The sequence below is a fragment of the Pteronotus mesoamericanus genome, unplaced genomic scaffold (assembly GCF_021234165.1).
Source record: "Pteronotus mesoamericanus isolate MK-2021 breed Mesoamerican mustached bat unplaced genomic scaffold, CSHL_Meso_final contig_1, whole genome shotgun sequence".
In the NCBI taxonomy this organism is placed as follows: domain Eukaryota; kingdom Metazoa; phylum Chordata; class Mammalia; order Chiroptera; family Mormoopidae; genus Pteronotus; species Pteronotus mesoamericanus.
The window spans coordinates 2,235,324-2,252,891 of NW_026554998.1; the positions used below are offsets into that span (position 1 = coordinate 2,235,324).

At 49.0% G+C, this 17,568-nt stretch overlaps 1 protein-coding gene and 1 pseudogene across 2 annotated transcripts; both read left to right on the plus strand.

The window, feature by feature from the left end:
- Positions 1–602: 602 nt before the first annotated feature.
- RBAK (RB associated KRAB zinc finger) lies at positions 603–15,874 on the plus strand. Of its 2 annotated transcripts, none has more exons than XM_054571084.1 (6): positions 603–643; positions 957–1,079; positions 2,061–2,120; positions 7,232–7,358; positions 7,630–7,725; positions 10,338–15,874. In XM_054571084.1, the coding sequence occupies exons 3-6, from the start codon at positions 2,106–2,108 to the stop codon at positions 12,248–12,250; spliced, it is 2,151 nt and encodes a 716-aa protein (XP_054427059.1). In that variant the 5' UTR covers positions 603–643; positions 957–1,079; positions 2,061–2,105; the 3' UTR covers positions 12,251–15,874. The 2 variants fall into 2 exon arrangements, with proteins under 2 accessions (XP_054427059.1, XP_054426998.1); XM_054571023.1 differs by having other exon boundaries at positions 614–722.
- Positions 3,580–3,755, plus strand: LOC129071346 (uncharacterized; annotated as a pseudogene).
- Positions 15,875–17,568: the final 1,694 nt, after the last annotated feature.

Genomic DNA, 17,568 nt, shown 5'->3' on the forward strand with positions numbered 1-17,568 from the left:
AAATACCAGGACTCTATTTCCCATAAGTCCGCGTGCGCCGAGTTAGGGGAGGTCTTAGTAGTCCTCCTGCTGTTAAGAGTCTGGTAACTGGTCACTGATACTCTTAAGCTCTCAAGGTAAGGACAGAACTAGGTCACCAGGGCACCTGGTGCAGCAGCGATGTTATAGATTTCAGAGGTCTGATGCAGGGGCAATCGGGGTCCCAGGGGACCTGGTGCAGAATTGGCCCTTAATCTCGTACGGACACCTGGTGCAGCAGCGATGTTATAGATGTCCGTTTGAATTAAGGGGCAATTGGGGTCCCGGTTTGGACGGCCGTTCTCCCTGCACAGCACCTCTTAACATCTATAACATCGCTGCTGCACCAGGTGCCCTGGTGACCTAGTTCTGTCCTTACCTTGAGAGCTTAAGAGTATCAGTGACCAGTTACCAGACTCTTAACAGCAGGAGGACTACTAAGACCTCCCCTAACTCGGCGCACGCGGACTTATGGGAAATAGAGTCCTGGTATTTGTCCCGCGGCTCCGGTGGGCCCTGGCAGGCGGACTTCCGGCATCCTCGTGCGCATGTGCACCCCGGGCTGTGTGCGTGTTCGCGCACGCGCACTGCCGGCGCGCTGCTGTCGCTTCCTGTCCGTGCCCAGGTCACCGCTGGCCGTGGTTCCCAGGCTTTGGCCTCCGTTGGGCGAGGATCCCGGGGCCTGCGGGGCTGGACGCTGTCCGGTCGGGCCTCCACCCAGCGGGCGCGGGGCTGTGCGGGCCAGGGTTCGCGCGGGCGGGCGGAGTCTGGAGCGGGGACCCCCGAGGCGACCCCGCCGCCTGCGGGCCAGGCCCGAGGAGCTGGGCGGCGGCGGCGGGGTCCGGGCCGGGCCCGTCTGCTTCGCGGCGGCCCGGCCGAGGCGCGCGGGGCGGTGAGGCCCCGGGAGGGATGTTCTCCTGAGTGGGTTTGTCCCGTAGGCTCAGAGCCGGCTCCTCGGGGACGCGGCCTTGGGAGGCGCAGCGGCGGGGACCCCGGGGAGGAGGCTCCGGAGGAGCAGCCCGGTCCCGGAGCCTCGGGGCAGATCAGCGAGTCCCGCCGGGGTAGGTCGTGCGTTTGCGGCCCCGGTGAGCAGGGCCGGGTCTCGCCGGGGCGAGGACACGCGAGTGTGCGGCGGGTGGGGCGGGGGCCGCTTCCCGGCGATCCCGGTGTCTGGGCCGGGGCGCAGCGGCTGGCCGCTCTGGAGTGGGCGCTCCCCTGGGCCTTGTGACTTCTCGGTCTCCTGGGCGACTAGCGTGTCACAGCCTGGGCTGCTGACGTGCCGTGACCCCTTCTCCCTGCACACCCGACACCCGTTCCTCAGCTCTCGTCCTCCCCACGTTCCGGACGGGTCTCTAAAGGCGCGTCGGGACCTTTGTTCTCTGATCTAAGTGTGTGCCGACTCCCGCTGGTTCTGCCCTGTGCGGTCAGTCACGCAGGGCAGCGCAGGCTAAGCCTGCAAGGGGGCCGTCCTGCTGCCTCGGTGGCAGAGGGAGAGACTGGGCCTGAGAAGGGCGGTGACTTGTCCGAGGTGTCGGGGTCTGTAGGTGGGGTTGCTGACACGGCTAAGGCTCCCGGGTCAAGGGTTGTCCCCGCTGTGTTACCATTTTCTTAATAGAAGGTTAAGAGCAGTGCTAAGTTTAGTCAGATAAACACAACCATGCCTTGATATACATTTATCCCATTTTTGAAAGCTCATGGTCTATGTTCCAGTGGATTCTTTGATTTTTAGCAATTGAAAAGAACAGTAAGAACATATGTAAACAGTATAAAAGGACTTTTTTCACTTTTTCTTTATTCCTGGCCAACTCTTTGAAAAAGGAATCAGTGTTTATATTCACCAATGAGAGTAACCTAACTATTTTGGATCCTTCTGGCGTTGACTGGTTCAAGTGTGTGTTTCTCTTATTACTCTTTTTAGTCCCTTCTGAGTGTTCATGGGGTATCATTTTCTTGAACTTTCTTTGGTGGCTTTTGTGCAAGAGATTCTTGCCTCATCAGGCCAGGCTGCTCATGACTTCAATTACTTGCTTCTTCTCCCCTAGGTCCACTGTTAACAATCTCTACAGTTTCCCAGGAGCAGCAGAAAAATGCGAGAATTCCAGGTGAGTTTTCCCACCTGGCATTGTAATACATTTTAGGAGGTTTATAAGGATCCATACTTTAAAATAAGAACATAGAGGTACATAAAAGACATGTGAAATGCAGTTCTGAGAGTGTGAGACTGGTGCCAAGAATCTGTGTTAAATTCACTTATACGGGTAGCCTGGTACTTTAGAGCCGTTGAAGTTGAGCTGCAAATATGACCAACCTCCTTGACTGTCAAAGAAAAAGGAAAATACCATCCACTATGTGATTTCTATAGACTATAAGAAGATAAACCATTTTTGTTACCTGTGTGTTGCGAAGATTTCCTGGGACTGGGAAAATTTTCTTCGATAAAGTTGATATAACATGAATAGATTTTATAATAATCATTGCAATATATGGCTCATACTCACCATTGTAAGCAGAGGGACCTCTGCCCAAGGAGAACTTGGTGCTTTTGATTTTTCCAGGCACCAAAATACTGTGATGCAACTAGACACATTTCTGTCTTTCCTGTTTTATCCAAGGATAAAACTGAAGCCCTGGACAGCGACCTGTGCGTCTCTCAGATATTTCTGTTAGTCCATTTCTTTGGCTGCCCAGCAAACAGAACAAAAAAGCATTCTCTTGTAAGGGTGTCAGCGCTTCCCGTTCCTGCCTGAGTTCTCAGAGTCTTGGCTTTGTCTGTACCGCTTTCCTGCAGCTGTTGGTAAAGATCAGCAGTGGCCTGATTGTGGCCAAATCCAGTGGACATTTTCCAGTCCTTTCCTCACGGGAGCATTCATCTGCCTTTGATATCTGTTACTTCCAATCTGATATTTTCTCTCCTTATTTGGCTTTAGAAACATTTACCCACATTTCTGTACATCTCTTTCAACACTAGAGCCTTTCAAAAGGTGAGTGGGAATAACGTACAATACCATCCTTTATGATATATCCGGTGTTCAAAGTTTCAGTTTTCCAAATGGTTTTTTTTTTCCTGGTTTATCCTTTTCAATCAGGATACAGAGTCCATATGTTGCAGTTGGTGTATTGGCCTTTTAAATCTTTTACTAGTAGCTCCCTCTTTATGTTTCATGTTATGTGTTTGCAATATGTTTTTTGAAGAAATTGGGCTGTTTATCCTCAGTTTCCCGCAGTCTGGATTGTGTTGGTTGCATTGCCATTTGTTTTAACTTTACATTTTTTAAAAAATCCCTTGTACACCTTGTAAAATTAATAGTTAGCTCTGGAAATTCACTCAGATGTAGGTTCAGTTCTTTCGGCAAGACTGTTGTGTGAGACACTTGTGTTTTCTTTTCCAGAGGCCCACGTTACCATCCTGTCTTTATTCTGTGATGTTAGCGTCTGTCGGTCCATGTTCATTGCCATGATCCGTCACTTCATTAGGGGAGACCAAGTGGTGATGTGCTTCTTACCATTTCTCCCTCATTTACTAGCTGGAATTCTTTTCTAAAGGAGAAAAAAAATCTCTCGATCGGTCCTTGCCCTTTGGGCTAAGATCAAGTGTAGTATCTCTCTGTTCTCATCAGTTTAATATCAGACACGTGCTCTATCCGAGGACCACACATCTAATGGAATTTTTGGAGCAGGGAGATAGACTAGGAGCTTACTCTGTTCACTCTGCAGCATTGCGCAAAATGCATTGGCCCGATTCCGTGAGATAGATAACTGTGTCTAGATCTTTGAAATCCTCTCAAGGAGCCGGTGGTGCACGCGGGGATTCAAGCAGCTTGCAGTGGTCCCAACTGCAGGGCCAGGGCTGGAAGTCAAGTAGCCAGTCTCTCGAGTCCCAGGGATGAGTGAGCACATAAGGCGGACCTTCCACCTGGGGCTGTTCGCTCGGGCTGCGGGGAGTCTGCTGGTGTGTGTGTGCACGTGTGTGTGTGTTGTGCGTGGCCCCCAGGACTGGTCCCTGCCAAGGTTCACCTTCCTTCTTTTCAATTAATTGAGTATTCTTTATGATTCCACTTTATATCGTTTGTTGGGTTGTTAGCTATAACACTGATTTGTTACTTTGGTGGTTTCTTTGGGGTTTATAGTATGCAACTTTAATTTATCATGTTTTATCTTCAAGTAATATCCCATTTCACATGGAGTAGAAGTTTACAATTACCTTTCACTATTCCCTCTTGGTCTTTACCCTGTTGCTGCTTTTTACTTTTATAGGGAGTATCCATCCTATGATACACTGTTATTTTTAATTAAGCAGTTACCTATATCCATCCTATGATACATTGTTATTTTTAATCAAGCAGTTACCTGTATCCATCCTATGATACATTGTTATTTTTAATCAAGCAGTTACCTGTTCAGGGAGCCCTGGCCTGCTAGTGGGTCAGAGCAGAGATCCCATACCCCAGGGCTGCAGGTCCATCGCGGTCAGGGCACATGCAGGAATCGGCCACTGAGGGCGCGAATGACCGGAACCACAACTGGATGTTTCTCTCTTTCTCTCTCCTTCTCCCTCTCACTCTCCTTTCCTCTCTCATTACTTACAAGAGGTGTTTTCTCTTATTACACCTCTTGTAAGTAATAAGAAAAAATACATAGTTACCATTTCTGGTACATCTTTTTTGCTGCTTTTAAACTTTTCCCTTTATCACTGGTTCTGACAATTTGATTGTGATATGTCTTGATATTGGTTTTTTCATGTTTCTGTGCTTGGGGATCATTGAACTTCTTGGATCTGTGCATTAATGATTTTCATCAACTGGGAAACTTTGATGATTATTTTTTTAAGTACCACCCCCCTCCCCCACCACCACTGTTGAGTGATTTCTATTACCTGTGTGTTACACTGCTTGAAATTGTCCCAAAGCTCAGGGATGCTCTTCATTTTCTTTTAATTCCTTTTTCCCTGTGTTTCATTTTACCCAGTTTCCACTGTCTGTCTGCATGTTCACCACCCTGATTTCCGGTCATGCTGTTAATCTAGGCCAGTATGATTTTCACCTAAAGAAGATGGTGTCATTTTTATCTGTAGAAGTTAAATTTGAGTCTTTTAAAAATATCTTCTGTGTCTCCACTCATTTTTTTTCAGCATATGGAATGCGGCTATAAACCATTGTAACATTCTCCGCTAACTGTAACCTCTGTGTCAGTTCTGAGCCCATTTCAGTTGAATATTTTCTTTCCTCCCTCTTTCTCTCAATTTCTTAGCTCCTTCTCTTGAACTCTGCCTCGGTTCTCCCTCCCCGTTCCCTGGCCGGGGGCTCTCAGGCGGCGGCTGCAGGGCTCTCCTTGTTTGTTATGTTTCCCATCTCTCGTGGGAGTGCCGAGTGTGTCTCCAGCAGTAAAAGCCTGACTTTAGAACTGAGAGCACTGAAGCAGGAATATCTGCGAGCGTGCTTGTCTGTATAAGTTTAAAAAGTGTGCATACGCGCTTGTGTGTAATTGTGATATATGTGCATATATGTATTGCTTACATAGGTATGTATCACATATACGATGCATGTTCAGCTGTAAGAGTTTGTGTGTAAATATATACATACATTCATATTAGTAAAGTATCAGTCAATTCCTATTTCCTTGAGAGTTTTCTTTTTCAAATTCCGTTTGCATATTGAATGTTGCCAGAGACTTTTTCCGCATCTTGGAGATACAAGATTTTTCTTCTTATCACATTAATGGATTCTAATGACAGATCATATGAATGGGTTGGCAAGTATTAAAATCTTCTGTTTTCTTGGAATAAGTCCCATTTAGCTGTTATGTGAGATCTCTTCAATCTGGTATTGGATTCTGTTTGCTACTATTTTACTTTGGATGCCGGCCTGTGCTTTTCATACTGAGTGAGCCGCCTCCTGACCCTACGGCCCCCGTCCCTGTACTTTCTTCCTGTCCTCCCTTCTGCTCGCTGCCTCTACAAATGTGCCTCCTCTAAGTACCTGTGTAAGTGGAGTGACACAGTATTTGTCTCTTTGTGACTGCGCTATTTCCCTTAGCACGATAACCTTGAAGTTCGCCCATGTTGCAGCATCTGTCAAAATTTCCTTGTTTTTGACGGCAGAATCGTGTTCCATTATGCGCGTAGACTGCATCTTGCTGGCCTGTTCACCCGCCAGCGGACGTGGGGGTTGCTTCCACATGGGGCTGTTGGAATAATGCTGCTGTGAGCAAGAGGGTACAAACGTCTCTTCAAGCCCTTACTTCCAGTGTTTGGGGTGGAATTGCTGGACCATGCGGTCATTCTGTGTTAGGTGTTCTGAGTCCCACTGGACTGTGTCCACAGCAGCCGCGCCGCGTTTCAGCTCCACCAATGGTGCGCTCAAGGGCCCAGCGTCTCCAGTGCTTGTTATGTGGCCAAGGGGAAGCTGTGCGGGTTGCTTGCTGGTGAGAGCCGTTTTCTGGGAGCGGCCTCTGGGAAAAACCTCCACGTCCAGTATGGACTGAGTTGACCGTGCGTCCCGGTTCACCTGAGACGGCCTTGGATCACACCTCAGCTCCCGGTGTGCCGTCTGCCTTGGTATTTGTCCCAGATGGAAGTTTCCTGTTTGGCCAGCGAGTGTGTCGCCCCCTGATTATGGGGCTCTGCAGCGGCATGCGGTGCTGGTCGTGGCCGCAGGGTTTGACCCGACTCGGCAGTCATCCGGCCGCTCTGCGCCCTGGGGGCAGGAAGCCGCCCGGGCCGCTCGTGGCTCTCTGGGCGGGCCGGGGGTCACTTGTGCCACGGCCGCCAGCACAGCCAGTGTGGCAGGGAGGGGGACAGGCAGGGTCCTGGGCGCCAGTGAGAGGAGGCAGGAGAGGGGGCCCAGCCAGGGCTGCTGAAGAACACAACCGGCAACAGGCGGCTTTGTGCACTTGCCCAGTGTCCACTCAGCGCCTGCAACTCTGCGAGCGGGAATGAAGCTTACTCATCACGGCCTCCGAACCCAGGTGCTTCCATTGTGAAACCAGAAAACAGTTTCTTTGTGGTTTGAGGGTTTTGTTAGTTTATTTTATTTTTTGGCACAAGAAGGTCTGAACCCAGAGACCATGCGTTTTCTAAATGGTTGGTTTTTCGTCCACAACTTGTAACATAAAAGGTGTACCATGTTCCTGGCTGACTTCACCAGGGAGCTCGGTAAGCTCTTGTCCCCAGATGCCTTGTCCCCGTCACCCAGTTTCCCCCATGGTGCCTTTGCAGGAGCCAGTGTCGTTCAGGGACGTGGCCGTGGACTTCACCCAGGAGGAGTGGCAGCAGCTGGACCCCGCGGAGAAGACAACCTACCGGGACGTGATGCTGGAGAACTACAGCCACCTGGTGTCCGTGGGTGAGCAGGGCGGGCACTCGGACTGTGCTCTGGGAGGGCTTCTTGTCCAGTGATTTTATCCTCCACTTTGAAGAAATAAGTGATAAGCCCATTGAATTCCCTTTGGGCACCAGGTAGTGTTTGTATCTCTGCTTCTCCGTGAAGAAGTTCTATTGTTGATGAGGTGCAAAGCGGGCCAGCTTGTCCTGCAGCCTCGGGGGCAGCACTGTCTGTGCAGGACGCGCCCCCAGCCAAGCAGCTGGCCCGAGCCTGCTCCGTGTCTCATGCACAGGGTACGACAGCGCCAAGCCCAATGTGATCGTCAGGTTGGAGCAGGGAGAAGAGCCATGGGTGGCCGAAGGTGACTTTCCATGCCAGAGCTGTCCAGGTAAGTTAGTAGAATGTCACAACTTTAGAAACGATCCCCGGACCCCTGGGAGTGACTCCCGTACCCCTCCCTGCTCCTCAACGCCCTGAGTCCCAGCTCCCGGGAAGCACTTGCCCGCCAGCTCGTGGCTGCAGCCTCCCGTGGTCTCACATGTGACGGCCACATGCAGGGGCGTGCCAGGCTTGGTGACCAGCCTCCCCACTATCACAGAATTCCTTTGTTTCCAGGCACTCGAAAGGCCGGCAGAAAACGTTCTCAAGGTTGTCCTGTCTGTTCTTATCTCCCATTTTCTTTCCATTCTCGCTGTGAAGTGCCCCAGGCTGGTTTTCTGTGCCCAGTTTCTACCCCCGCCCTTTGCTCTCAGATGCTGACACCTCGTCCCCTCCGAAGCTGTGAGGCTGGTCCCCGCCTCGCCGCCGGGTGTGCGTGTGCTTCTGGGGGAGGTGCTGACGGCTGCCCCGGCTGCGTCCCGGTTCCTCGGCGCTGCGACACCAGCTGCGCCTCCCTCGCTCCCCCGAGCGCCCTCACGTCTGTGTGTCTGTCCATTCCTGTGTCCACAGCAGGTGGTCAGGAGGCGCCCATCTCACCGCCGGCTTTGGTCCGTTCTCTGGCCTCCCTCGGGGCACTGCCTCCTCAGGCCTGCTTTCTGCCTCTACTTTTCTTTGGGTCCCTAAAAGGGATCATCTTGTCTCAGCTTTTGAGGCTTTCCAGTTTGTGTGTATGCTGCCGATCCACACTGACACCCAACACCTTTAACCTGCAGTTGAGAGGACGGTTCTGCCCGGCAGGGGGCGGTGCCCTTCCTCCCTCCTCAGATCGCCAGCTCTGGGCCTCGTTCACCCTTCGTTCACTACAGGGACAGGCTGCGTGAACAGGAACTTGGGCACAGGCTTGTGGCTGGGGCAGGTACCTGGGTGTCCTGGAGCAGCAGGTGTCTATGGAGACCAGTGCGACACTAGTTTGAACATGTACTGTGAGCCCAGGTCCCCAAGGGTCCTACTGGTGAAGCCTTGCTTCTCTGTCTTTTTCTTTTGGTGCTTGGGGCTCAGGGCCCTGTGGATTTCGGAGCACAGTTGGTCAGTGTTGCATTGCATGTGGATGAGAGCAGGTAACGATGGACGAGAGAATCTAAAACTCTGTACTATCCCTAGAGAAATGTTAGTATTTTGGGGGCAACAGTAGGGATCTGATGTTTAAGGTTTGACACCAAATGAAACCCAGGAGCATGGGACTCTTACTTGTACTCAGAATTAAGTTACAGTGTTGTGTCAGACACATGACTGGTTTGGGGAAATTTAAGTCAGAAAACTGGAAGAAAATTAAGGATGAAGCGGCATTAGCCTGTGTTTTGTCTAGATGCATGTGCTGCCTGGGCTGGTCTGCTCCCAGCCCTGTGCCCTGGGCATGGCGGTCCACAGTCCAGGCAGGTGGAGCTGCGTCACAGTCAAACCACCTGTCCAGGGTCCCCCAGCTTTCACGTGTTGGGGTCGGGGTCCCAGCACTCCCAGCCTAGCCACTGTGCTCTGCTGTGCAAGCAAGTCCCGTGAGCATAAAATAAGACTGTCAGTCCCTCAGAGAGCAGAAACTTTTTTTTTTTTTAAGATTTTATGTATTATTAGTTCTTTTAGAGAGGAGGAAAAGGAGGGAGGATGAGGGAGAAAAACATCAATGAATGAGAAACATCCATCAGTTGCTCCCTGTATACTCCCCAACCAGGGACTGAGCCAGCAGCCCAGGTATGTGTCCTGACCGGGAATCGAACCCGTGACCCATCACCCGGTAGGTCAGTGACCAACCCACTGAGCCACCGTGGTCAGGGTGAGAGGTGATCTTACTGGAAAGTTTTCTTGCCATCTGGTCTTGGGTCTTTGGGATACTTATTCCCAGGGAGCTCTCCTTCCTGGTGAATGTGGTCAGGACTAGGCAGTTGGGGCCCTGGTTGTGGGACTGTCTCTAAATGGGAGGGGAATGGAGCTTTCAGAATGTTTATTTGGATTTCTGTGCAGAATAGAAAGGCCAAGATTTTGGAAGGATCTATACTAGTGAGGATGTTACTATGGTAATTGTGTTATGAAATGATTTATTACCATTTAATATAAATTGGAATTTCTCCCAGATGTAATTCATACTTGAATGTTCCCTTTGAATACCCACCTAGTAATTGTTCTTCCACGGGCACCGTTTGCTCTGAGTCCCCGAATTTCTGCCTGGATCTAGCACTCTTTCCATGACTTTGTCCTCTGCTTTTCATTTCTTGTGTCTATTTTACCTTTTCTACCAAAGTGCTCAACATATTTGTAAAGTAACAAAGGTACTTGTGTTCTAGGTGAATTGATTCTCCTTTTACCCACTAATGCTGAGTCCTATCTCAGCCTCATCTCTTCCCCATGCCCCTCCAGCCCCACCTCTGTGTGTGTGTGTGTGTGTGTGTGTGTGTGTGTTATATGACAAATCAAGGGGAAAAGAGGACTATACACTTGTAATAATTTTTTATTTGTGGAGATTGGCCAAGGAGCCAGAGTCAACCCCACAATAGGGCACTTGAAACCACTCCCATTCTGTAGCTTGTGTATTCAGATTCACAAGGTTTATTTAACTTTATTCCTTTTCAGAGGAAATCTGGAAAGCTGATGATGTGTTTGACAGAATCCAAGGAAGTGAAGATGAACATTCAAGGCAAGCTGTTTATATCAGTAGCAGAACCGTGATTGAAGAGAGAGAGAATGCATTTGATAAAACTTGTAATGCAGAAGCAAGCCTTGTTCCTTCAAGCATCTCTCACAGTTGTGTCTCATGTGGAAAAAATTTAGAATCTAGTTCGGAATTAATCATTAGTGATGGAAGCTATGCAAAAAAGAAACCTGACGAGTGTCGTGAATGTGGGAAAACATACCCTGGAGAGAGACCCTATGAATTTAATCAAAGTGGGGAAGGCTTTACTCAAAACGAAGAAAGTGTTCTTCGGAAAATTAGTATTTTAGAGAAACCCTTTGAATACAATGAATGCATGGAAGCCTTAGACAATGAAGCCGTTTTCATTACTCGCAGGAGAGCTTATGTGGGGGAGAAGCCCTATGAGTGGAATGATTCAGGATCAGACTTCCTCCAGATGTCAAATTTTAATGTGTACCAGAGATCACAGATGGAATTGAAGCCCTTTGAATGCAGTGCCTGTGGGAAATCCTTCTGTAAAAAGTCCAAGTTCATTATCCACCAGAGGGCTCACACAGGAGAGAAACCCTATGAATGTAATGTGTGTGGGAAGTCCTTCAGCCAGAAGGGGACCCTCACTGTCCACCGGAGATCACACTTAGAGGAGAAGCCCTATAAATGTAATGAGTGTGGGAAAACCTTCTGTCAGAAGTTGCATCTCACTCAGCATTTGAGAACTCATTCAGGAGAGAAACCTTATGAATGTAATGAATGTGGGAAAACCTTCTGCCAGAAGACACACCTCACCCTGCACCAGAGGAACCATTCAGGGGAACGACCGTATCCGTGCAGCGAATGTGGGAAATCCTTCTCCCGCAAGTCAGCCCTCAGTGACCATCAGAGAACACACACGGGAGAGAAACTTTATAAATGCGATGAATGTGGGAAGTCCTACTACCGGAAATCTACCCTTATTACACATCAGAGAACACACACAGGCGAGAAGCCCTATCAATGTAGTGAGTGTGGAAAGTTCTTTTCTCGGGTGTCATACCTCACTATACATTATAGAAGCCATTTGGAAGAGAAACCCTATGAATGTAATGAGTGTGGCAAAACCTTCAACTTAAATTCAGCCTTTATTAGACATCGCAAAGTACACACAGATGAGAAGTCCCATGAGTGCAGTGAGTGTGGGAAGTCCTCTCAGCTCTATCTTACTGACCATCATACAACTCCTTTAGGGGAGAAACCCTATGAATGTAATGAGTGTGGGAAAACCTTCCTTGAAAATTCAGCCTTTGATGGTCATCAGTCACTCCCAAAAGGAGAAAAATCCTATGAATGCAATATATGTGGGAAAATGTTCTCTGATTTGTCGTACTACACCCTACACTATCGAAGTCATTCAGAAGAGAAGCCCTATGGCTGTAACGAATGTGGGAAGACCTTCTCCCATAACTCATCCCTCTTCAGGCATCAGAGGGTCCACACGGGAGAGAAGCCCTATGAGTGCTATGAGTGTGGGAAGTTCTTCTCTCAGAAGTCATACCTCACCATACACCACAGAATCCACTCGGGAGAGAAGCCCTACGAATGTAGTAAATGTGGGAAAGTCTTCTCCCGAATGTCAAACCTCACTGTACACTATAGAAGCCATTCAGGAGAGAAGCCCTATGAATGTAATGAGTGTGGAAAAGTCTTCTCTCAGAAGTCATACCTCACTGTACATTACAGAACTCATTCAGGAGAGAAGCCCTATGAATGTAACGAATGTGGGAAAAAGTTCCACCACAGATCAGCCTTCAATAGCCATCAGAGAATCCACAGGAGAGGAAATAAGAATGTACTGGATGTGGGCAACCTCCTGTGAAGCCCAATCTCATTTTAGAAAACCCTCTGAATATGATTTGGAGTGAAATATCATGATCTGAGAGCTCATGCTTCTGAATGGGGAAACACATTTAGACATTAGGTTCATTTTAATTTTCACAGAGAAGAATCCCTAAGAAGGGAACAAGAAGCAAAGCCTTCAGCAAGACACTACAACTCATTGGACATTAGATAATTTATACGGGAGTAAACTTTATAAATATTTAATATTTATTTTGGACTCAAAGTGTATTTACATATCAGGGAATCATACCAAGGCAAAGTGTCGAAGTAATAAATGGGAAATATTTTGTCTTGGACATGGTTAGACCAAAAGCCATATTTCTGGTGTAAAATCACATGTTTATAAGAAAGATGTCAGAAATTATCACCTCTGAATAAACCTTTATTGTATAAAATGAAGCTTCCAGGTCAGCAGGCCTGGATAGCGAGGTGGGCAGCATTAATACCCAGAGGGGCGTTTCCGCCATGTTTTACACAGGCAGTCTAGCAATAATTCTATGCAATTCTACACTGGGGTTTGAATACGTGTGGAAAGGCAGTAGTCTTATTTGTAATGAATGAGATGGCAAAATGTCAGTGCGATGCTTGAGAGGTACAAAATTAAATGCATAATTTTCTATTTTTTAGAGGCATTTATAAAGGGGTTTCCAATGCCTCATTAATAGTGGTTTTTTGTATTTTTCAACTACATTTGAGCAAAAAAGATTTTACAGCAGACTATTTTCATAAACTGTAGGTAGTTTGGAATTAAGTCTGTTCCAGTGGTAAAGGACAGCCATACTGTCGTCACTCGCGGAGCGCGCCCGGCTCTCAGGCCGCCTCGGTTTCACCCCGCGAGTGGTGGCGCAGCGCGCCGGTGTTGGGTAACTCAGAGGTTTTGTCTATGCCTCTGTTTCATAGGAACACAGGCCCATTGTTTCGTGCACTACCCCTTATTTCCAGTATTTTGAAAGAAATTAACACAAGTCTCACAGACACTTTAATGAACTCGGTGTCTTTTCTCCCCTCTTTCCTTGGTGGAAGGCGTTGGTGCCTCTCATTTCTTCATGTGACTTAAAGGATGAAGTCCCGATTAGTCTGAACTGATCCTGATAATTCCATTCTGACTGCCAGTAACTCTTACAGTGGCTACCTGACCCCACCCTGGGCACACAGTGATCCAATGTGTCTTACCCCAGGGATGGGGGGTGTTTAAATCATCAAAGATGAGTAACCGTAGCACATCACATGAGGAAAGGTAACAGTAGCAGGAAACTGATGTGGTAAAATCGTCCCCATTGGTGATCTTAGCCAGCTGTGCGTAGACAGATGCTTCTGTGGTCGCATAAACAGTATCTGGAACCACAGTCAGCAGCGCTCCTAGAGGTGAAATGTTGAAAGTTTTCTCCCAAGGTCAAAATAATGAACAAGGATGTCTACCAGGGCTCATTTTATTCAATATTATGCAGGTGGACCTAGCTAGGAAAGTGAAGGAAGGAAGAAACAATCAAAAGGCATAAGGTTTAGAATGAAGTAAAAGTTATTTGCAGGTGACATGATTTTCTGCATGGAAAATTATGACGACGATACAGATAATTAGAATTAGTAAATTTAGTGAGGTCCCTGCATACAAGATCATTATGAAAAAATTGTTTTGCTATACCAGCAGTGAATATAGAAAATGAAAAATTTAGAAGCAGTACCCCTTAGAATAGCATCAAAAATCGCCAAGAGCTTAGGGGAAAACTTAAGCATATTTTGAAATTTAAAAAAACCCAACAATTATAAAACAAGGAAACATATTTAGTTTGTGGGTTCCAGCACTGTTCTTTAAAAGATGTTAGTTTTCCTCAAGTTCATATATTCAATACAATATTAAAGTCCTAATAAGTTATTTAATTGAAATTTAGCTAATTCCAAAATCTGTGAAAATTCAAAAGACTGATCATAGTCAAGGCTATCTTCTAGAATAGACAAAGGAAGAGGACACTTACAAATATCAAGGCCTGTTGTAAGGCCATAGAAGTTACGGTGGTGGGACACAGGCACAGAGGTAAATCAACCAGCGGGGCAGGCTGGGGGGTCCAGAAACACCCACACGTGACACCATGCGGTGAGGAGGAAGATGATGCTGCAGTGCAGTTTGGGAAAACACATTCTTTCCGATAAATGCTCTGTCCATTAAATTTCGTAATAGAAAAATTGATGTGAAATGCAGATCTAAACATGAAATGTAAAATAATAAAGCTATAAGGAGAAAACAGACTGTAAAATTATAGTAAACAAAATTTTCTTAAGACTCAAAAAGCATCAAAGTATAAAATGTGTTTGGATATATTAGGTTTTAAAACTTATATTTATCCAAAAAGACACCATTAAGAAAGCAAATAGACAAACCACAGAGGGGGAGCAGACTGGAGCGCAGCAGGGTGGGGGGCTGGCAGCGGGCCTTTGGGGCCTCGCCGGCCGGCCGGTCTCCACCCTGGCCACTCGACCTCGCTGCAGTGCAGCAAAAGCCCTGTACACCGCAGAAACGAGCAGGGTGGCCGCGTCACAGTGAAACTCTTTGCAAACAGGCAGCAGTCTGGGTTGCCTGCTGGCTGTAGTTGCTGACCCTCTAAAATGTAGAAAGAGCACCTACAATTCAACAAAATTAAAAAACGGTTCAAAGGCTTGGACATTCACTAATGAGGATAATCGTATGGCCAATAAACATGAGAAGGTATGTTAATTTTATTATCAGGAAAATGCACATTTTAAAAGCGCCATGTGGTACTGCTTCCCAGCCACCGAAATGGTTAGAATGAAAAGCATAAAAAGCATCACATTTTGACAAGAATGTAAGCCACGAGAAGTCTATGCTGCGGCTGGTGTCGCAGATAGAACCCTTCTGGAAAGCCAGCGGCTCTTCAGGCCCAACATGCGTACCCTCATAACTCAAACCCAGCAGCAGTGCTCATATGTGTCCACCAAAGGGAATGTACTGGAATATCCGTGTAAAATGCACAAACCAGAGTCCTCTGAAGGCACATGTGCCGTAGGATGAATGAACGTAAAGTGATGTGTTTCCACTCAAAATACCATAAAGCAAAGAGAATGAACGGACAGTAACACCGCTCAACTCCACGTACAGGGACGAACAAAGGGCTCAGACACAAAGGCGAACACCGTGTGACTCCATCTCTGTGCGGCTGGAGGACGCGCCGAAGCGGCCTATGCAATTAGAAGCCGGGAGAGCGGTCAGCCTGGCGAAGGGCGGAAACGGGGCCTTCGCAGGCCCTGGTAACAAGCGGTTTCGAAATCCGGGTGCTGAACACTTGAGTGTCCTGTGCACTCAAGGTGTGTTTTTCCGCATGTGTATTATACTTCCATAAAAAGTTTTTTTCAATCTCAAATGTCTACCATTCTTGTTGCTCAGCACTCCTGCCATATTTTTCTACATGGTTATGAATATGCTGCAGAAGAAGTTCAGTGGTAGATTTTGCATAATTCTGTGCAGGAAATACTCTGTAGTAGTTTTAATGACAACTGCTGAGATTTCCCACGCTGCGATGGTAAAGCCTAATTACTGTACTATATATTTTAAGTAAAATATTTGAAAGGTGACGGGCCATTACGTATTTTGTCATCCTACCCTTTGCATATATAAGTGGGTCTGAACTGCCTCTTCAATAAAGAACTAATGTGTGTCAATGCTTTGTATTTTCTCAAGTTGTTCACATTTCTGAGTCCGGGGGCCTTATTACCCTCTCGCAGAGGTGACTTTTCTTTGAGGTAGGTAAGTATAACGGTGAGTTTGATATAATGAAACAGTCTATGTGAAAGCTTTCGGTAGCCCTTTCCGATGCAGTTCACAGCACACACGGGAGTGAAGGAAGCGGTTAGCTAAGACTTCGCACCCTGAAAAACGAAGCCTGTGGCTAGTCGGCTGTGGGCTCAACGCCTGCGGCCCCCCTGCCCCGTGAACAGCACGTGGGGACGCGCGACTGAACGAGCAGACTGTGCGCGGCGTTGTTTCGCCTTTCTCACCCTCGGCTGGGCCGGGAAGTGTGAGCGGGAACTCGGCCATCGGGCTTGGGGGGGGGTCCCCTCCTCCATCCCCACATTTACTGCTGCTCAACCTGGGGCTTTCATATTTTCCTCTAAAGCCTCTTAAGCAGAACAAAAGACAATGCAAGGCCACTGAGCGCCTGAGGACAAAAGTTCGCCCGCTGTTCCTATTCCATCCCAGATCGTGGCCAGGGACGGTGCCCGCCGCGACCCGGCGGTTGAAGCGGGAGCTGGAGGGCGCAGAACGGCGCTGATCGGGGTAGAGCTGCCCTCAGAGGCGGGAGCCCCGCCTCGCAGGGCTTCGGGGACAATCTAGGAGGAGGGACAAGGCGGGGTGGGTCTAGCTCAGCCAATAGACGGGTGGCTCCGGCTTAGGGGTGTGGCCTCTTGTGCCAGGGACACGCCCAGTGGGTGGAGATTTGTCTTGGCTCTAGGGGCCTGGTTGGGGGATGTGGGCGTGGCTTTGTCCTGGGACGCGAAGGTAGTAGTGGAGGGCGAGGTTGGGGCGTGGTCAGGAGTGGGCGTGGCTTGGGCTCGTGCTGGCGTCCGAGCGCCAGGGACCGCTCAGGCAACTGTCAGGATCCAACAGTCCTGGGGGAGCCCGAGACTGGTGACCGGGCTGTGGCAGGTGCGGGGTGACTGAGGCCTGGGCGTGTGGGCCGGGCCTCCGGGGCGATGGGCCCAGCACATGGGAGGCGGGGAAGGGGTCGAAAAGGGGAGCAGAGGGCGTGGGCAAGTTGGCGGGCGGTGCGGGGACAAAGGGCAGGGCCTCTGACCACCCACCTGTCCCGCTCGCCCCCTCCCCCAGCCCTGCCTGCCTAGCCATGTGGTGCCCACTGGTCGTGCTGCTGCTGCTGCTGCTCTCTGTCACCCCCGTCCCCACCGCCACTGCCGCCCCCATCCCGAGTGCCGAGGCCGAGGCCGAGGACAATCAGCAGAGCATACTGCAAGGTAGCGACCGCCTCTTGTTGGGGGTCGGGAGGACCGGAAAGAGGGACAGGCAGGCAGCGACTGCGACCCAGGGAGAGAGAGACAGAGCCGGAGACACCGGGAGGGGGCCGCGGGACAGAGGGAGGCAGCAACGGGGGAGAGTGGGGCAGACAGAGAGAGGACAGGACCCGAATGAGAAGAGGGGACAAGATGGGGGGGTGCTGGTTGGACCTTGAAGGTCAGAGGGTGGAGAGGGAAGGGGGACAGAAGGGGACACGGGGCCACCCGGAGAGCCATCCACTCCTCAGCCGGGGACCCCCGGCTCAGCTGCCCCGC

Bases quoted from the DNA above. Each gene is read 5' to 3' on its own strand.
- RBAK (XM_054571084.1), top strand. The intron at 7,359-7,629 runs GTGAGCAGGGCG...TCTCATGCACAG, and splicing joins CAGCCACCTGGTGTCCGTGG to GGTACGACAGCGCCAAGCCC. The intron at 7,726-10,337 runs GTAAGTTAGTAG...ATTCCTTTTCAG, and splicing joins TCCATGCCAGAGCTGTCCAG to AGGAAATCTGGAAAGCTGAT.